Source organism: Mus pahari, chromosome 9 (assembly GCF_900095145.1).
Source record: "Mus pahari chromosome 9, PAHARI_EIJ_v1.1, whole genome shotgun sequence".
NCBI lineage: Eukaryota > Metazoa > Chordata > Mammalia > Rodentia > Muridae > Mus > Mus pahari.
The window spans coordinates 44402985-44423804 of NC_034598.1; the positions used below are offsets into that span (position 1 = coordinate 44402985).

At 52.0% G+C, this 20820-nt stretch overlaps 3 protein-coding genes across 3 annotated transcripts in view; 2 read left to right on the forward strand and 1 right to left on the reverse strand.

Annotated features, from left to right (window-relative positions):
* Plppr3 (phospholipid phosphatase related 3) overlaps positions 1-7100 on the reverse strand; it is a 10829-nt gene extending 3729 nt beyond the window's left edge. Inside the window, exons 1-2 of the mRNA XM_029542078.1 lie at positions 6979-7100; positions 6710-6797 (exon numbers count right to left, since the gene is read on the reverse strand). Of these exons, the coding sequence (XP_029397938.1) occupies positions 6710-6784 (75 nt within the window). The 5' untranslated portion in view covers positions 6785-6797; positions 6979-7100. The remainder of the gene's footprint in view (positions 1-6709; positions 6798-6978) is intronic.
* Positions 7101-12237: 5137 nt separating this feature from the next.
* Positions 12238-15778, forward strand: LOC110326830 (myeloblastin). Its single transcript, XM_021205438.2, has 5 exons — positions 12238-12305; positions 12985-13150; positions 13603-13744; positions 14549-14779; positions 15423-15778. The coding sequence occupies exons 1-5, from the start codon at positions 12239-12241 to the stop codon at positions 15579-15581; spliced, it is 765 nt and encodes a 254-aa protein (XP_021061097.1). The 5' UTR covers position 12238; the 3' UTR covers positions 15582-15778.
* Positions 15779-18402: 2624 nt separating this feature from the next.
* On the forward strand, positions 18403-20347 carry Elane (elastase, neutrophil expressed). The gene is made up of 5 exons (XM_021205604.1): positions 18403-18554; positions 18853-19009; positions 19122-19263; positions 19696-19929; positions 20047-20347. Exons 1-5 carry the CDS (start codon positions 18491-18493, stop codon positions 20245-20247), a joined length of 798 nt encoding a protein of 265 aa, XP_021061263.1. The 5' UTR covers positions 18403-18490; the 3' UTR covers positions 20248-20347.
* Positions 20348-20820: the final 473 nt, after the last annotated feature.

Consider the following 20820-nt stretch of genomic DNA (forward strand, 5'->3'; position numbering starts at 1 on the left):
GACAGGGTTTCTCTGTGTAGCCCTGGCTGTCCTGGAACTCACTTTGTAGACCAGGCTGGCCTCGAACTCAGAAATCCGCCTGCCTCTGCCTCCCAAGTGTTGGGATTAAAGACGTGCGCCACCACACCCACCTCTCTTTTTTCTTTTAAAGATGTATTTATTTTATGTGTATGAGTACATTGTAGCTGTCTTCAGACACACACCAGAAGAGTGCAACCGATCATCTTTACTCATCTCTGTCTTCACTCATCATCTCCACTTTTCCTGGTGTCCCTCCTACTAACTTATGCCAGTTTGACCAAGGTCTGACTGTTCCCATTAGATTGTGTCATCTATTATCTCGAGACTACTGATATATCGATCTATAAAGCATTTACAGGATTTACAATTAGATCGAGCTGTTGCTACTGACCTATAAACTAAACTAATTTCCTGACAACACAGATAAGATTTACTCCAAAAATTTTTTTCCAACAAGTCTAGTTCCCCAATATCACAATAATCTTTCTGTTCCACTACCTCTGGTAGGTGATAGACTGAATAAAAAAAAGGGTAAAGTGTTTAAAAATATTAAAATTGAGATTAAAAATATTTAAAGCTACACACCCATCCATCTACCCACTCTTCTACCATCCACTGATCTGTCCATCCATCCTTCCACGTACCTACCCATCCATCCATGCTTCCTTCTAGTCACCCACCCATCCACCTACCCATCCTTTTTCTACCCATCCACCCATCCATCCACCCATCCATCTATCCACACATATATCCACCCACCCATCCATCCATTCACCTATCATTCACTTACCCATACATTCATCTATTCATTGTCCACAGCTCACCTATCTTCCATCTGTCCTTCTATCCACCCACCCATCATACATGCACACATACGATCCATCCCTACTTCTCTGTCCAGCCTCCCTAGGTTTATGCTCATAGCCCCACCCTCTTACCAGGTTGTGCCCTTAGTCAGTCCTGCTGGCCAGCCTTCCTTAGAGCACCTCCCCTAGTGGCATTTCCATGTCCCTTCCTCGTCACTCATCACCTAGTGTGTGGCTGGTGTTGAAGTTCCTCACTCACACCTGCGTCCTCTCTACCCTGCAGGTGTGTGTCCCCACCACTCCAGGGAACCATGCCAGCATCACTGCTCCCTTCCAAAGAATAGGGAGCCATGGCTCCTGAAAGCAGAGCTCTTGGGGTCAGACAGGGACATGACTGTCACCAAAGGTACTGAGAAAAGTGTCCTGAGGGAACTGTGTTAATGGCAAAGGAACATCCAATTTATTGACTCATTTCTGTAGCACCTCCAGCTGGTCTCAAACTCACTCAGCTGCTGAGGATAACCCTGAACTTGTGATTCTCCTTCATCTACCTCCTGAGTGCTGGAGAGGTGGCTGCAGGCAGTCACCATCAGCTTAAGAAGCATTCATTGACCTCCTACTGTGCACAAGGTCTAGCTGGATGAATGAAATGGTGACAACAGCTGCCTGGGGTCTGTTGTGTGCCCCACTTTCCCCATCTATAAAACAGGAAGGAATAACAGCCTTTTCTGGTGTGTCTTGCACAAAGCTGTAATCTCAACACTTCGGAGGCAGAGGCAGGAGGATCTCTGTGAATTAGAGGCCATCACAGGTTCCAGGCCGGGCAGGGATACAGGATGAGACCCCGTGTTCCAAAAAAGTTTTTTTAAATTGTCTTGGCTCAAAGGTGAGAGTTATTATTAGAGTAAACAGATAAAGGTCCAGACAACCAGGCTGCAATCAACAGCAAGATATGCCCAGGGCAGGCAGCCAGTGTGAGCCACTGGAAAGGGTTGGCAACGGAGGCCTGTACATAGCCTTAAATCAATGCCATAGGGCAGTGGTGGTGCACACCTTGAATCCCAGCACTCCAGAGGCAGAGGCAGGAGGATCTCTGAGTTCAAGGCCAGCCTGTTCTGCAAAGCAAGTTCCAGGACAGCCAGGGCTATACAGAGAAACCCTGTATTGGGGGAAAAAAAATCAAGGCCAAGGCTTAGAGAGATGGCACAGCAGTTAAGAGTGGTTCTCTCTCTCTCTCTCTCTCTCATTTAAATTATTTATTTATTTTCATTTTATGTGCATTTGTGTTTTGTCTGCATGTATGTCTGTGTGAGGGTACTGGATCCACAGAGTTGCAGTTGTGAGCTGCCAAGTAGGTGCTGGGAATTGAACCTGGATCCTGCATAAGAGCATCAGTGCTGTGAACTGCTGAGCCATCTCTCCAGCCCCACTGCCTGCCTTGCCAGAGGAACTGGGTTTGTTTGATTCCCAGTATCCTCAGGGCAACTCACAACCTTCCGTAACTCTAGTTCCAGGGACTTTGATGCCCTCTTCTGGGCTTCACGGGTTCCTGCATGCATGTGGTGTTCATGACAAACAGCCATAAACATGAATAAAAATTAAGTAGCCAGGTCGGGCATGGTGGCTCACGCCTTCAATCCCAGCACTTGGGAGGCAGAGGCAGGCGGATTTATGAGTTCAAGGCCAGCCTGGTCTACAAAGTGAGTTCCAGGACAGCCAGGGCTACACAGAGAAACCCTGTCTCCAAAAAACCACAAAAACAAAACAAACAAAAAAACAACAACAAAAATTAAGTAGCCAGGACCGGGCAGTGGTAGTGTATGCCTTTAATCCCAGCACTTGGCCAGGGCTACATGCTGAGCCCCTATTTCAGTCAATGACTAAATGTCAGTCTGGACTTGGAGCTGGGGATCAGTGGTAATAATGCTAGTTTGGCATGCAAAAGCATCAGCCCTAAGGAGGGAGAGGCCAGAGGATCAGGAGTTCAGGATGAGCTTCAGCTACATAAAGAATTTGAGGCCGGGGCTGGAGCACCATCTGCTCTTTCAGAGGTCCTGAGTTCAGTTTCCAGCAACCACATGGTGGCTCATAACCATCTGTAACAAAATCTGATGCCGTCTTCTGGTGTGTCTGAAGACAGCGATAGTGTAATCACATGCAATAAATAAATCTTTTTTTATTTATTTATTACATGTAAGTACACTGTCGCCATCTTCAGACACTCCAGAAGAGGGAGTCAGAACTTGTTAAGGATGGTTGTGAGCCACCATGTGGTTGCTGGGATTTGAACTCCACGCCTTTGGAGGAACAGTCGGGTGCTCTTACCCGCTGAGCCATCTCACCAGCCCACAATAAATAAATCTTAAAAAAAAAAAAAAAAAAAAAAAAAAAAAGATGAGGCCAATCTAGGTCCCCAAGACTGTGATGACACTTTATAATGCTGCTGACCACATACATGTGTAGGAATGTTCTGTTGGACACGTCTTCTCTGTTCAGCAAGCTACTCCAAGAGTTTTCCATGTAGTTTAAAAAGTCTCATGCAGAATATGGTAGGGGGCTGTGACCCGTGAGGAAATTTTCCCCTCCTTCCTCCTCCTCCCTTTCTCCTCCTCTCCCCAGGGTCTCACTATGCAGTTGATCTAGAACTCACTCTGTAGACCAGATGTGTGCACCCCCACCGCCCGGCGCACTAACTACTCATCTTTAGTTGTGCACGTGTGTGTAAGTGTATGAGCATGGAGAAGAGAGGACAACGGTGGAAGTCTATTCTATCTTTCCATTGTGCCGGCAGGTCCCAGGGGTCCAAGGTTTGCTGCAGAAGCCTTTACCAGAGCTGCCTTGTCAGCTCCTAAATGCCCTTCTCCATACAAGAGTTTCCATTTATAGGCGTTTGTTGGAGCCTTGGTTCCCAACAGAAGGAAACCAGCACCTGTACCGAAAATAAAGAAACAGTGTGTGAAGACGGCCTTAGGTCCGCACAGTGTGTGAAGACGGCCTTAGGTCCGCACAGTGTGTGAAGACGGCCTTAGGTCCGCACAGTGTGTGAAGACGGCCTTAGGTCTGCACTCTGGGTAAGATCTGCTGCTTGCACGGTGCCAGGTGCCAGTGTGGGCAAACACAGCAGGGTGTGTGAACGCTGCACTTCCCTCTGCCTGGAGTGGTGGCAGCACATGCCTGTCATCCTAGTACTTGAGAGGCTGAGGCAGAAGAATGGCTCTGACTTCTGGATCAGCCTGAGCTCCTTAAGGAGAATCAGTCTCAACAGAAACAAAACGGCCGGAGAGATGGCTCAGTGCTTAAAAGCTCTGGCTTTTTTTTTTTTTTTTCCTTTGTTTTTTCGAGAGCTCTGGCTATTCTTGCAGAATATCTGGGTTCAATTCTCATTACCCACAGGGCAGCTCACAACTGTCTGTAACTCTATTTTTTTTTCCCCCTGAGACAGCATTTCTCTGTGTAGCCCTGGCTGTCCTAGAACTCACTTTGTAGACCAGGCTGGTATCGAACTCAGAAATCTGCCTGCCTCTGCCTCCCAAGTGCTGGGATTAAAGAGGCACACCACCACTGTCCAGCTATATCTGTAACTCTAGTTCCAGGGGATCCATCACCCTCACACAGACATTCATGCAGGTGAAACACCATGTGCTGAAATGAAAATAAATAAAATAAACAAAACAGTGAAAGATGCTGGTGCCATACATATTTAATCCCAGCATTCGGGAGGCAGAACTCTGTGAACTCAAGGCCAGCCTGGTCTACAGAGCAAGAATTCCAGGACAGCCAGGGCTGCACAGAAAAACCTTGTCTCAAAGAAACAACAACAACAAAGAGCAACAACAAAACCAAAAAAAAAATTAAAGAAATTAAGAAAGAAGACTCCCTAGTCTCCCCTCCCAAGACATTTTCTAGGGTTCCTCATCCTGCTCCTTGCACTGGGGGGATGGTACAGGCTGGTCCAGGGGCTTTTCTCAGGGGCAGGCCTATGTGGTAATGAATATTCAGAAAGAAGTCAGAGTCTTAGTGTAGAGGATGGAGTACTACACTGCAGGGAAAAGGACCAGGGCACTCATGTGCATTGCTAGCTGTAAGTCCTCACTGGATCAAAACCTTGGATAGGGCTGGCGAGAGGGCTGAGCAGGTCAGCTACTTCCTGCTAAGCAGAACTCCGAGTTTGTTCAAAATCACTGAACCCACATGGTAGAAGGAAAGAACTAACTCCTGAAAGTTACCTGTGGCCTCCACACCTGAGCCATGGCAAGTATGCATGCATGCACAAACACACACACACACACACACACACACACACGAACACACACCTGCACCTACACGCTCACGCATGCGCACACACTAAACATTTTTCAAACCTTAAAAAATATATATAAGAGGAAAACTTCCTTGGGGGGTGTGAACAGTTGGTTTATACGTGCCTCAAGACCCCCGCACCACAAAGCAAGGTGGCCATAGCTGAGTGTGCAGGGTGAGGACACATAGACTCTAGCGAGCTTTTAGCCCAGTGCGAAAGCCGTTGAGGAAGACACCCATCATTCCTCCTACATTCTGGCTCAACATACGTTATCAGTTGGGGTGAGCTCCTAAGCACTGACACACAAATTCAAAAGGGACCTTAGCTCTGCATGGTGGTGTGTGCATGTCCAGTATCCCACCACCTGGGAGGCGGGGACCGGAGAGCTGCTGAGATCCTGACCTACAGCTCAACTCCAATCCAGCCCAGGCTACAGAGTGAAATCCCAGATTGGGGTTGGGGACCTTGCTCCGCAGTAGAGTCCCAACCGAGAATCCCCCAGTGAGGAGCTGGGGGCGTGGTCAGGGTAGAACCCCTGTCTAGAATCCCCCAGTGAGGAGCTGGGGACATGTATTAGGGTGGAGCCCAGAATTCACCAGTAAAGGGTGGAGACATGGTCAGGGTGGAGGCCTGCCTAGGATTCCCCAGTGAGGGGGGTGGGGGCGTGGTCAGGGGTAGACCCCAGGTCTAAGGTCCAGGTCTTGGATTCTGTAGCCAGCACTAAAGACATACATGAAAATCATTTTAAATTGAGTGAGAAAAAAAAAAAGCTGTAAAGCAATTTCTGGAAGGATTTCAAAGGATTCTGGTGAGAGTGGATCTGAGGGGCTGGGCAGAGCCTTGGAGTGGGCTATTGTCACCCTTAAATGCCATCTTGGGACATAAGCATTCCCCCTAATGCTCTGTGGCTCACACAGGTCACCTGCGGGGAGGTCAGAGATCTGCTGTGGGGACAGAAGGCTGGGCTCCAGCCTGATCAGGGGTTTCTGAGTCTCTGCCTGGCTCACAGCTTCTGCCATTCAAAGGAAACCACAACCCTCCACACTTAGTATGCACCAAGTGAATGCATTTATTGTTTTCTATTTTTAGATGCTCTCAGCTCTCCACCACAGCTGGCTGGATCCACCGAGGGGTTGATGAGCTCTGGTGGAGGAGACTGGGCGGGGGGGCACACAGTCATGCCTTTAGAAGAGTGCTTGAATTTAGACGCACCTCGGGTACTGCAGAGCCAAGTACCCAACACCCACCCACCCTCACTAGTTGGGGCTTGTTCACCTCCAATGCCCCAATTTCCAGCGCACACACACACACACACACCCAGTAGAGCTTCTCACCCCTGTCCTTCAAGGAACGCCCAGCATCCTAGCATTCCCCCGACTGTTCCCCACAGTCTAAAGGACCCTTCTGAGGCTTTGCAACTCCTACTCGACCAGTAAAACCCTGTGTCTTTGGACCCAGCCTCATCCCCATCTCAACTCCAGGTGGCCTGGTTCCGCGGTGCGGGTTTCTGTCCCTGCAGCGTGGAGGGGACGGTCTCGGAAGCTCCCTGCCACGAAGACCTCTCACCGCGACCCCCACTCACCTCCACGAAATAAAAGCAAGGCAAGAGCGTCATGCTGTCCTTCGGCGTTTTATTCTTCTCCTTCATAGCAATCATGGTGACGCTGGAGCTGTAGGCCGAGTTTGCAGGGGGACAAAGGCAGGCTGGAGACTAGGAGGTGCCCAGATGGAGTCTCCAGGTAGGGAGATAAAGGCTAGCCAAGAGGGCTCAGGGAAACTGAGGCTGGAGCAGAGGGGGAACTCGGGGAAGGGAGAGGCTGGAGCCCCCGCGCGCGCACGCGGCTCGCTCACCTGGCGGGAGCAAGGAGGGCGGAGTCCTTTGCAGAGCGCGGACACAAAGCCAGGGTCCCCGCGTGGGAGGGACGCGAGGCCCGGGCGCGGTGCGCTGCGCGTGAGCTCTTTGTCTGCGCGCTCTGCAGACTGCTCGGCCCCGCCCCAACCCCGCCCCCAGCTCCGGCGCCTCCGCCTCCCACTCTGCGGGTCTTAGGGTCTCCGGCCCTGCGCGGGGACCGCAATCTGGGTCTCGTCCCTGTCCCTTGCGCGCGCCTTCTGTGCGCCCTGCGCGAGCACGGTTGATCTCGGGGACCTAGGACTGCGCGGCGGAGTGTGGGGAAAGCGAGATCCCGCGCCCCGCGCCTCGAGTTGTCTCCCTGCGTCTCACGGTCGCCGATTCCTCGGCCCCCACGTCTTCCGTGCCCGCGGCTCGCTGGAGTCCGTTTCCATGGTGAGGTCCCTGGGCGCCTGAGCGAAAGGAGACAAAGACACAGGGGTGGAGGGGCTGTCCTCTACCTTCTCTCCCCCTCGTCCCTGTCACACCTCTTTGTCCAACCACCAGGGCCACCTCACCCTCCTGACCCTGGGCAGTTGGTGCCTTGAGAATAAAGGATTGTAATGTGCACTTATGCAGCGCTTGCTGTTTGCAAGGGTTTCCCCTCCACAGAGGCAGTCCTGTAAATGTACCCAGTGGGTGACCCTAACCCATCCTGGGTGGGACAAACTGAGGCCCTAAGAAGTTAGATCGGTATAGTCACTATCTGCTAAGTGCCTACTGTATACCAGGCCCTTAACAAACTCTCGTGACTCACTGGGAAGTGGGACTTAGGCTGACAGACCCTCCAACTCTCTGTTTAAAGCCCAGTGTAGTGGTACACAGCTGACATCTCAGTATTCAAGAGGCTGAATCTGGAGGGTTGTTATAAGTTCCAGCCCAGCCTGGCCTACACAGTGAGACTCTGTCTTAAAATAATTTAAAAAGGGGTTGGTGGGGGAGGCAAGAGAGATGGATCAGTCTGCAAAGTACTTGTGCTGTAGGCATGAGGACCAGAGTTCGAATCCCTCGGCCCTGGGTACAGGAGGAGGGCAGGATCACCAGGACTCCCCAGCCACCATCTCACCTAAGCCAAGGAGAGACCCTGTCCCCAAAGGTCAGGTCAAGCTAGGGTAGGTCTCAGGGACCAAGGAACCTGTTGTGTTACTCTCTCTGTGTGAGACAGGCGGGGGGATTCCATGGGGTCAGTCTGTATAGTGAGACCCTCTTTCAAAACACGAAGCCAAAGCGGGCCTTTGAAAGGATCCATGAGCACGCAGGACCGCGGGGCTCATGTATAAATATTATGGGTTTATTCTCACTTCTCTCAATACTTTCCCCAAACTGACTCATGTTTTCAGAGTTTCCTTGTGGGAACAGCAAGCTCCCCAGGCCCGATGGCCATACAGAGACACCCGGCACAAAAAGAACAGCAAAGAGGAGCTGGGCATGGTGGTGTACAGCTTTCAGGCACTTAAGGCAGGAGAATTGCTGTGAGTTTCAGTATAACCTGCCCTATAGAGCGAGACTGTGACTCAAAACAAAAACAGAAATAAAAACAAAAAAACAAAAACCGTGTGGTGGTCCAAACCTGTCATTCTAGTACTCTGAGAGATGAGGTGGGATCAATGTGAGTTCCAGGCAAGCCTGGGCTACATAGTGAGTTCTAGGACAGCCAAAGACCAGCAGTGCTACATAGTGAGACTCTGTCTAAAAAATAAATAAATGCATAAGTAAGGAATAAAGAATGCCCTAGGAGACCAGAGAGATGGTTTAGTGGATAGAGCTGTGGCCACTCTTACAGAGGACTCAGGTTCAATTGCCAATACCCACCTGGGGCTCACTGTAACTCCAGTCCCAGAGGATCAGGTGTCCTCTGTTGTTCACAGTGAGCACCAGTCACACATGTAGTACGAGACACACTGGCAGGCAAAAGACTTACACATATAAAGTAAGATAAGTGGATCTAAAAAACAGACTGGGCATTGTAGTGCAAACCTGCTTATACCAGCTTAGGAAGCTGAGGCAGAAGGATTGCCATGAATTGCAAGCCAGCCTGGACTGCAGATGAGTAAGACACTATCTCAGAAGAACAGCAATGGCGGAGAGAGCTGGTCACCCCTGTCACTCGGGAAGTAGAGGCTGGAGGATTAAACGTTCAGGGTAATCTTTGTCTATATAGGGTTCCAGGCCAGTCTGGACCACAGGTGACTGTTTATAAAAACATGCACAAGAGCCAGGCAGTGGTGGCAATGCCCTTAGCCCCAGCACTCAGGAGGCAGAGGCAGATAGATCTCTGAGTTTGAGGCCAGCCTGGTCTACAAAGTGAGCCCAGGACAGCCTGGGCTACACAGAGAGACCCCATGTTCCTGTTTCAAAAACAAACAAACAAACAAACAAACAAACAAATGGCAGGGAAGAAGGTCAGAGTGGCTCATACAGGCCCAAGGTGTCCAGGGGAAGGGGTGGACCAACCCCCAGGGAGCAGCTCTTAGCCACAGTTCCTGGGTAGCAGGGCCCAGGTAAGTCCCACTCAGTCATGACACTGTTTCGGCTTCAGGGGGCTGAGGGTGCAGAAGTCCAATAGGGGAACACAGAAACTTGGGACAAGCTGTGAGCCTCAGTTTCCCTGTCAATAGTGGAGGAGCTTGCATGAACCCCTGGGGATTCTAGTGTTGAAAGAAGGCCTCTAACTGATGGTCCTGGGGAGAAGGAGGAAGCAGTGGCCTGCAGGGGACGAGTGGGGGAGGGGCACTCGGAGTCTTCCAGGGCAGGATCTCCATGTGCAGTTGGGGAAAGTGGACCCTTGCAGACACATGGCCTAGCTGAGGAGTCTGGCTGTCAGTCAGGCACTGAAGGATCATGGGTAGATTGAGAGCAAGGGCAGGAGGCTGAGTGTGATCTCTTGACACTCTTCGTTGTAATTCCAGCAGTCAAGGGGTTGAAAGAGGAGGATCAGCGTTCATGGTCCTGATCCCAGCACTCAGGAGGCAGAAACAGGCAGATTGCTGAGTTAGAGGACAGCCTGGTCTATAGAGTGAGTTCCAGGACAGCCAGGGCTATACAGAGAAAAAAAAAATTTTTTTTTTTTTTTGGTTTTTTGAGACAGGGTTTCTCTGTATAGCCCTGGCTGTCCTGGAACTCACTTTGTAGAGCAGGCTGGCCACGAACTCAGAAATCCGCCTGCCTCTGCCTCCCGAGTGCTGGGATTAAAGGCATGTGCCACCATGCCTGGCGAAAATTTTTTTTAAAAAGTTCAAGGTCGGCTGGGCGGTGGGGACTATACCACCCAGGGAACTCTGAACTGCACGAAAGGTGCTGGGGACTCAGGGTCATGATCTCAAGCAGGAAGGGGCGGAGGAAGGATTGCCTGCGGCTGCTGGTCCGATGGTGATGGTCCAGAGTCATGCAGCCGTTGTGTTGTGTAAGAAGTCTGGGAACAGGAGGCAAGTCCCGGAAGCCTGTGGACCTCTGCCAGCGGCGAGGCTTCATTTCAAAATGAAACCACACAACCTTTTCTTTCTCTCTTTTCCTTTTTTCCAGTCCCCCGGGTCTGTGGTTTCTTTCTCTTCGTGTGGTTTATTCTTTTAACTTAATTAATTTCCTTCCTTATTTAGGAGCCACTGAGATGGCTCAGTGGGGAAAGGCAAGGCGCTTGCTGCCAAACCCAAGGGTCTCCATTCAGTTCTGGGGACTCACACAGTGGACAGACAGAGAGAAGTGACTCTTGACAGTGATTCTCCGACCCACCATGCAGATACACATGCACTCACAGACAGTACGTTCATATAGGAATGAATTAATTTTGTACTACTGGGATGGAACCCAGGGCCTTATGCATCCTAGGCAAGTGCTCAATACTTAGCAGAATCCCAGTGTTCTATGGGTTTAGACTATTTTATTTATTTATTTAGGTTTGAGACAGGGCTTCTCTGTGTAGCGCTGGCTGTCCTAGAACTCGCTCTGTAGACCAGGCTGGCCTCAAACTCACAGAGATCCTCTTGCCTCTGCCTCCTGAGTGCTGGAATTAAAGGCGTGCGCCACCACTGCTGTGCTAGACTATTTTATTTTATTTTTATTTTTATTTTTTTAGATTTATTTATTTATTATATGTAAGTATACTGTAGTTATCTTCAGACACACCAGAAGAGGGAGTCATATCTCGTTGTGGATGGTTGTGAGCCACCATGTGGTTGCTGGGATTTGAACTCAGGACCTGTGGAAGAGCAGTCGGGTGCTCTTACCCGCTGAGCCATCTCACCAGCCCGCTAGACTATTTTATAATAAATGAATATATTTGCTCTGTGATCCCAGCACAGAGGCAGGAGGAAGTGGAAGCAGGAGGATTGATGTTAGTTTTGGGATTTAATAAACAGGAGTGGATGGGGAGGGAAAGGGGCTGGATAGCTCAGTGGGTAAAGCACTGTGGCAGAGGAGAGGGCTACATTTCCAGTCCCCAGAAGCCGTGTCCCACAACACAGTGGAGGCAGCCTGCTGTATTCCCTAGCATTTGTGTAAGGAGGACCAGGCAAAGATAGGGACACCTCTCCCCCAACAAGCTAGAGAGTTGGTTGACCGGAACCTTAGAGAGAGCCCCTGCCTCAATATAAGGTGGAGAGTCACTGGGGAAGATACCTTGTGTTAGCCGCAGGCCTCTCTGTGCATGTGCATCCACACATGCCCATGTGTGGATATCATATATATGGAAAAAAACAGTAAAGAGAAAAGAATAGGAAATTATCCCAGTGCAGAGTGCATACTTGTCATCCGAGCATGCAGGAGGCTGAGGCAGAAGAAACAAGAGTTCAAGGTTACCCTTGGATACATGATGAGTTCAAGGCTAGTCAGGGCTCCATGCACCCTGTTTAAAATGAACACACACACACACACACACACACACACACACTACAACATTAGAGGAGAAATAATGAACTCCTAAAGTAAAACCTAGGCAGGAGGTCATTGATGGGGGGGAGGAGGATCATTGATGGGGAGGTCATCAGTGGGTGATCTACAGGATCTGTGGATCATAGCTGAGTGGGTGTTGAAGCGGCTTGTCCCAGGACCCTCTTCCTGGGCCTCCAGAGAGACCCCTGCACCCGGCCCTACTGCAAGCATTCCTGGGCCCCCAGGCTGGAAGGAGGAAGTGGGACCCACAGCCCAGCCTTCAGCCACCGTTCAACGGCTCCTGACAGAGCTGGGCTATAAGAGGGCCCTGGCAAGCAGGATGCCAGGAACCTGGCCATGGCTGGAAGCTACCCATCCCCCAAAGGGATCCATCCCTTCCTGCTGCTTGCCCTGGTCTTTGGTGGTGAGTGGGGGCGGGGGCTGTTCATCAACCAGCACCTTCCTAGAATAGCTGGGAAGGTCGGGGCAGCCCCTGGTTAAATGCTTGGGAGGGAAAGGATGAGAGTGAGCATTGACTGCTTTCCTTTTGTTTTAGGGTTCTTTTTCAGACAGGGTCTTATGTAGCCCAGGCTGGCCTTTGCTACATTATAGCCAATCAGCTTTGACCTCCTGGTCCTCATGCCTCACCTCCTCAGTACTGGGGTTGCAAGCTCCCATGCTGTGTTTCTGTGGCACTGGAGGTGGGACCCAGGACTTTATGTGTCCTGCCAAGCCATGACTCTACCCACTGAACCCAGCACCAGCTTCAGCCCTTGATGGGTTCTTACTGTATGTGTGCCGCCCACGGACTCTCACTGCAGGGAGGAATTTCCAGGGAATCAGGAATTACCAGCCAAGCTGAATGGCACACATCTTTAATCCCAGCAGTTGGGAGGCAGAGGCATGCAGATCTCTTGCTGCGTTCAAGGCCAGCCTGGACCACGGTGTGAGGCACTATCTCAAAACAAGATAATACGCATAGACTCAAGTCAGCCCCCCACTCCTCCCCAGGCACAGGTCTCTTTAAAACCATAGATAGAACAGACTGTGGCTCTCATGGCTGGAACCCTTCGGGCTGCGTTCCTGACACCTACCTCCCCCAGGCGCAGTCCAGGCCTCCAAGATTGTGGGTGGGCACGAAGCTCGGCCCCACTCTCGGCCTTATGTGGCATCCCTGCAGCTGAGCAGGTTCCCTGGGAGCCACTTCTGTGGTGGCACCCTGATCCACCCGAGATTCGTGCTGACAGCCGCCCACTGCCTGCAGGACATGTGAGTTCAGGGGACAGCGAGGGAGTAGCAGGTCTGAACTGTCAACACAGCCCTGGATGGGTACCTCATAGTTTCTTCCCCTTCCAAAGGCTCCCTCTAGACCTGCCTCAGCTCTTTCCCATGTATTCTCCAGGAGATTGCCTCAACAGAGCCTTTCTCTCACCTAGAATCCCCCCACCTCCCCGTGAGGGGGATAGGGGAGTGGTTAGGGGTAAATATCCTAGTATTCCCCAGGGAAGGGTCCAGTGGCATGGTCAGGGGTAGTAGAGTCCCTTCTACCTGCCTAGAATCCCCCAGTGAGTGACTAGGAGGCGTGGTTATGGTAGAGCCCCGCCTGGATTCCTCCCAGAGGGCGTGGTCAGGGGTGGAGCACTTGGTAACCGTGTTGAAGGATCAATCCGGGTTCCATCCCTTTCCCTACAACAAACAAAATCCTACAACCTTCACTGCAGCCCCTGGCAGCGTGTGACAGTGGTGCTGGGTGCCCACGACCTGCTGAGCTCGGAGCCTGAGCAGCAGAAGTTCACCATCACTCAGGTCTTCCAGAATAATTACAACCCCGAGGAGACCCTCAATGACGTGCTTCTCCTTCAGGTAGGTCCGGTTCTGGGGATCCATTCCTGCAGAAGACACTTAGGGAAAACCTACTGTGTGCCATGCTAGGACCATGGAGCCGTCATAGTGTGGGACCCGGGTCTGCCTCTCAGCTTCTGACGTGGCTGTGTTTCTTATCTGGTGCCCTTGGTTAGTGGTCCTATTAGACCTGGGCCTGGGGTTAGGCCTGCGGCTAACTTGAGGTTTGGGGTTAAGGTGACTAGAGCCAAGATAAGATATAGGATAAGGATGGGGTGAGGGTAGAATTAGGGTTCGATCTAAGTCCTGGTGTAGGGGTAGGTGTATGGCCTATGGTCCACATGATGCTAACTTTAGGGCTGCTGCTTGGACTCGGCCCAGGCTGAGGGCTAAGGGTAAGACTAAGTTTTGGTCACCGTTACGGGTAATGACTAGGCCATGGGTTAGTTAAGCTTAAGGCTTAGTTAAGTTAGGGCTCAGTTAAGCTTAAGGCTATGGTCAGTGTTTAGTTAAAGGGGAAACTGAGCCTGAGTAAGGGTCTGGGTCAGAATTAAAGTTAAGGCACTGAACTGAGTTTGGGCACTGCACGACATTCATTGTGACCTCTTGCTATCTTTACTCTGCACCATGCCGCACAAATCAACAGCTCTCTACAGGGTTTCCCCCAAAGGGCTAAGACTATTCACCAAAGACGTTTTGAAGCTCTGCACAGAGCAGGGTATTCATTCAACTGTTGCACTCCAAGCGTTGGGGAGATGGGGTTTCTAGAAAGGCCAAAAGGGTGGCAGGTAGAAGAGACGAGTCCTCACGTCCTTTTTCCTACAGATAAACCGGCCAGCCTCCCTGGGCGAGGAGGTGGCGGTGGCCTCTCTGCCCCAGCAGGACCAGTCTCTGCCTCAGGGCACCCAGTGCCTGGCCATGGGCTGGGGTCGCCTGGGCACCCAAGCACCCACGCCCCGCGTGCTGCAGGAACTGAACGTCACGGTGGTCACCTTCCTGTGCCGGGAACACAACGTGTGCACGCTGGTGCCACGGAGGGCAGCAGGCATATGCTTCGTGAGTACTCAGCTTGGTCGCAGGAGGCGTGGCCTGTGATGGATCCCCATGAGGGGCGGGGCCATGGGCGAGGCGATTCTTTGGGGGCGGGGCCTGAGGTGGGGCTTATGATTTGGTTACGGACGGTGGCCTGTGGGGGAGGGCGGGCCTTCGGGAAGGTGGGGGTCATTGGAGGGGCCGATCCCAGCTGACTGTGGGTCCCTAGAAATCTGGATGTCTGGGGTGGGGAGATGGGGATGTCTGGGCTAGTGGGTGACCTGGAGGGCGAGCTCCATGGGCTGGGAGACTGGGCTCTTAGCGGGCAGAGTTTTGCGGAGCCGGGATTTCGAGGATAAGTGGCATTTGAGAAAGTTGGGCATCTGAATATGGCTGCACTGCCTGTCTGTCCCATTCTCACTCACGGTCTGTACCCATCTCCAAGCACCAGTTGTGGGATCAGCCGTCTGTGGACCGGCCCCGGGCCTCTGCAACATAACAGGCGCTCCTATGTACGCGGCACCTTTGTGTGCCTCCCTTTTGGGCCCACTCAGATTGTATCCAACAGGAAGCTAATGAACGCCTCCTGGTCATCCCGTGGAACTCAAATACCCTCATCCTGGCTGACTTCTGTCAGCTTGGAGACTGATCCTTCTGTCTACCTCAGGGAGACTCGGGCGGCCCCTTGGTCTGCAATGGCATTCTCCATGGAGTGGACTCCTTCGTGATCCGCGAGTGCGCCTCCCTCCAGTTCCCCGATTTCTTCGCCCGGGTGTCCATGTATGTGGACTGGATTCACAACGTGCTGCGGGGCGCAGAGCCCTGAGTTGCCCTTCTGCGCTCCAGGCAGCCTAAAGCTGGGGCGACCAGCAGGCTCTAGTGGGAAAAAATGGAGTGGGGTGGACTGGACCTTTCCAGGCTTTTCCTCCACCCACGCACCCACCCACGCAGCACCCCCTAGAGTGGAGTCAGCTCTGTTCCCTACTCCATGTGACCTCAATAAAAACTGAGACATATTTAAAAGCTGTTTCCTGTCTGTCTTGCCCCGCATAGACCTGGGGTGTGGCCAGAGCCTCAGTGCCAGAGGCCCCGGATACACTATGTAGAAAAGAAAAGGGTGGAGGGGAACCCAGGTTCACACCTCAACCACAGATGTTGGGACCACAGGAGCTGCGTTCAGTCCCTCCTGTATGACCCTGAGCTTCTCACCTCCGTGCCCTAGTTTCCTCAAACAGAACCCGATACATCCCAGAACCGGATGAGGAACTGTGGCTGGTGGGGTATGGCAAAGTGCTCCCTAGCTCTAGGCTTTTTGAGGGCCTGGCTCTTTCCACGTCGTTGGGGGGCACTGGGTATCTCGAGACTTGAACGTTGTGATCCAGACAGGAGGGCTTCCTGGTAGGGGAGGCAGGATGGACAGCAGTGGGAAAGCCAGGAGCCGGGTAAAGGGAAAGGGGGGTGAACATAGTGAGACCAGAAAAATGAGCAGCTTTGCTTCTGGAGAGGCCGACGTGGAAAATTACCGTTTCCCCCAGAGGTAGAGAAAGGAGTTGGAGCTATCGAGGGAGAAGGGAAGGAGGTCACAAGCCAGTCCTGGAGGAGTAAGAGAGGGGCGGACTCAAGGCAGGACCTTCAGAAATGGGAGGCGGACGCTCTCTGGCTTCTTTTGGTGCAGTCACCAGGTGGCGCTGTGCTCCAGAGTCCACAGGTGTGCAACTTCTCTAACCTTGTTTTGGTTTTGGAAGACAAGCTCATGTAGCCCAGGCCAGCCTCTAACCCACTGTGTCGCTGAAGAAGACCTTGAGCTCCTATCCTCCTGTCTTTGCCTCCTGAGTGCGGGGATGGCATGTGTGTCATCGCTCTTGGCTTATGTGGTGCTGAGGCTGAGCCCAAGGCTTGGTGCACACATGGCAAGCACTCTGCCACTGAACCCCAGACCCCATGAGGGGTTCCCAAGTCTCATCCATCGCTGTGTCTGGATTGTTTTTTTGTAGAGCCTCTGAGGGTCTGGGGACACTAAATAGAGGTCAAGGAAGAACCTCAACTATAGAGGGGTCAGGGCCTAAAGTTCCACAGCAGGGGACTAGAAATATAAACCTAAAGGCACACTAACCATACACAGACAGGATGGGTGAGCATAGTATACAGTTGGTGCTCAGTAAGTGCAGCTGTGGTTAAGTCTAATCTGACATGTAGCTTTGTACCCTGTACCCCTTTCCATGTGACATGGGTGGTGTATAAAGTAGGTACTCACCGTGTGGGAGGAAGGGAAACCAGTTAGTATGTGTCTGAGAGAGACAGGGCAGATACTGAGCACCAGCTGTGTGCCCAGCTTGCTGGGTAAGGAGGGCAGCACTCCTCACAGGATCCCAAGGATAAAGTAGTCCAGCATGGCAGGCGTTGGGCCCTGGCATCCTGCCCACCTGCTCAAGTCCGTTAGATTCCACCCTGCCCCATGCCCTGTCCTGGAGATGGGACGTTGGTTTTGCAACAGCCTTGGCTGTGGCTCCTGGGACAGACAGGAGGGGGAGCTTGCCACAGAGTGGGGGCTGGACCCCAGGTCCTGTCTCTATTATGGGGGAAGAGTAGACCCCTGGTGTGGTTCCAGATGGGGACCCACACTCGGGCAACTGCTGAGAACAGCACTTCCTTCTCACGGGTGCCAGGCTTGGACAGGGTCGGGCAGGACCATGTGTTGTGAGGAGCAAGCAGTAAATTAGGGGCTGAGCTGGCTGCCATGTGCTGTCTAGTTCTGAACCCCAGGTTAAAAAGACCTACTGTCCTGGGAATAGATGCTCACACCTTTAGTCCCAGCCTTTGAGAGTGAGGAGGCAAAGGCAGGTGGATCTCTGTGAGTTCCAGGCAAGTCTGGCTATGCACACACTCTGCACACATATATTCACACACACCAAAACTCTCTCTTATAGATATGCGTTGCTGTTATTACTATACCTGAGGTAAACTGAGGCAGAGAGATTGGCCCTCAGATGTAAGTTGTAGATAAGGGCACCAAGTGGGCATGGAGGTGCCCACCATCATCCCAGCACTCACGAGGTAGAGGCAGGGGGATTAAGGGTTTGAGACTAGTCTGGGCTACCTGAGATTTTGTTTGTTTGTTTATATATTCATTTACTTATTTAATTTTGAGACAGGGTTTCTTTCTTTATATATATATATTTATTTATTATATGTAAGTACACTATAGCTGTCTTCAGACACCCCGGAAGAGGACATTTTGATTTCATTAAAGATGGTTGTGAGCCATCATGTGGTTGCTGGGATTTGAACTCAGGACCTTTGGACGAGCAGTCGGTGCTCTTAACCGCTGAGCCATCTCTCCAGCCCTGAGACAGGGTTTCTTTGTCTAGCTCTGGTTATCTTGGAACTTGCTCTGTAGACTAGGCTGGCCTCGAACTCACAGAGCTCCACCTGCCTCTGCCTCGCTGGTACTGAGATTAAAGGTGCATGCCACCACTACCTGGCCCTAAGATCCCATTTTTTTTAAAAAGAAAAGAAAAGATGGATATCTTGCTGAGTTTTCATTGATGTTCAGCAGTGTGGATGGTGCTGACGTGGAGACCCTGAGGAGCACATGCCTCTCCATGACACCCCCACTGTCCTTCCAGGGAGGAAGTAGGGCTGTGGCCAGGATGGGGCAATACAACGGCCTCTGGTTCCAGCTATAAGTATGGCTGTTAGGTAGGGGTGTGGGGAGCCAGGAGAACACAGCCCACCATGGCCCTTGGCAGACTATCCAGCCGGACTCTGACTGCCACACTACTGGCCTTGTTCCTGGGTGGTGAGTGCAGACAGACACATGTCCACCCTTCTGACCTCTGGTCTATCTCTATCATCTACCTGCACATCTGCCAGGACCCCCGGAAAAGATGTGAAGGTTTATAGTGGCAAAGCCACTATCAGGAAATTGGGATTCTAAGCCTGGGTGTGGTTACTGGGAAGGTACTGGGTCTCAAGTCTAGGGGCAACCTGGGCTAGGTCCCTTGTCTTCTCTCTGCCTCACTTTCCCTAGTCAGCCTTGTGAGTTCTCACTGAGGGTCCCAGCAGCTCAGGGCTCACTCTTCTTTGTGTGTTCTCAGGCCCAACACTGGCCACAGAGATCGTTGGTGGCCGGCCAGCCCGGCCCCATGCTTGGCCCTTCATGGCATCCCTGCAGAGGCGTGGAGGTCATTTCTGCGGTGCCACACTCATTGCCAGGAACTTCGTCATGTCAGCAGCCCACTGTGTCAACGGCCTGTGAGTTCCCTTCCTTCCCCTCTTAGCCCTCAATGTCCATGTGGGTCGGAGTGGGGTCAAGAGGTCAGGTGGGCATTCCCACCCAGTCTCCTCCCCTCTCCACTGCCCATAGAAACTTCCGGTCAGTGCAGGTAGTGCTGGGAGCCCATGACCTGCGGCAACGGGAGCCCACTCGACAGACCTTCTCTGTGCAGCGGATCTTTGAGAATGGCTTTGACCCGTCACGTCTACTGAATGACATTGTGATTATCCAGGTGGGCCTGCCAGTCCAGGAACCTGAGCCTCATGCAAAGGTCCTGAGGTCACCTTAGGGAGAGTGCACTGCAGGACAGGTACACACTAGGTCAACTGCAGTCATCACCCTCTGAGCCTGTTTCCAGCTCAGCACAGTGGAGAATTACCATTCCGTGGACTGAATGTTGAAGGCTTAGATGAGATAATATACAGAAAGCTCTGAGCAGCATTCAATCAACAAACTCTTATTTGTGCCTTTCCACACACTGACCCTGCAGCTTGGGGAACTCTTGGGAAATTCTCACTCACGTTTTCCTCTAGTTCTTAAACTTTTCCACCACTTGATGTTCAGGTACTAAGGAAAGTGGGAAGGGTTCTTATAAAGTGTGCTCTGTGACTTCTTGGTGTTCTATGTCCCCCACCCCACCCCACCCCTGTGTCCTCCACTGTAGCTCAATAGCTCGGCTACCATTAACGCCAACGTGCAGGTGGCCCAGCTGCCTGCCCAGGGCCAGGGCGTGGGTGACAGAACTCCGTGTCTGGCCATGGGCTGGGGCAGGTTGGGCACAAACAGACCATCACCCAGTGTGCTGCAAGAGCTCAATGTGACAGTGGTGACTAACATGTGCCGCCGCCGTGTGAACGTCTGCACTCTGGTGCCACGCCGGCAGGCAGGCATCTGTTTCGTAAGTACCCTCTGCAGCAGCAGGGATAGTGGTCGGACCCCAGGGAGGACTTCCCGGTGCTGGAGCATGGGTAGGGGATGACTAGAGATCCAGACTCTGACATGGACGTCTCCACAGGGGGACTCTGGCGGACCCTTGGTCTGTAACAACCTTGTCCAAGGTATCGACTCCTTCATCCGAGGAGGCTGTGGATCTGGGCTGTACCCAGACGCCTTCGCCCCTGTGGCTGAGTTTGCAGATTGGATCAATTCCATTATCCGAAGGCGTAATGACCGCCTCCTTACCCATCCCAAAGACCGAGAGGGCAGGACCAACTAGGACCTGTCTGCTGCTCCCCCTCCCCTTGCTCCCTTGCTTCCCCCACCCTGACACCAGAGACCTCTCCATTTTACTACAATAAAAGCAGCCTTTGTTTTGTACACTGGGTCTGATGTCTGCTGCCTCAGAATGTAGAACACAGACACTGCCTCGTGTAAGGTTTACCTCCTGGAGACGCTGAAGCCAAGCTGGGGCAAAGGCGCGGCAGGAGTCACGTCCCCCCCCACTCTGTACAAAAGAATAGCAGTCAGACAGGCCCTCTTGGTGTCTGTTCCCTAAATCCCATGTTCAGCTAGGTCTCAGCATTTAGGAGGTTGAAACGGGAGGATTACCAAGACTTTGAGGACAGCCTGGCCTACAGAGTGAGAAAAATAGAGGTTTGGAGAGGTGGCTTAGCAGTTAGGAGTATCTGCTGCTCTCATAGGGGACCTGGACTTTCATATGGTGGCTCACTATTGCCTATAGGTCCAGTTCCAGGGGACTCTGTGGGCACCAGGCACATAGACACACCTTCTACACACACACACACACACACACACACACACACACACACACATATATATATATATATAT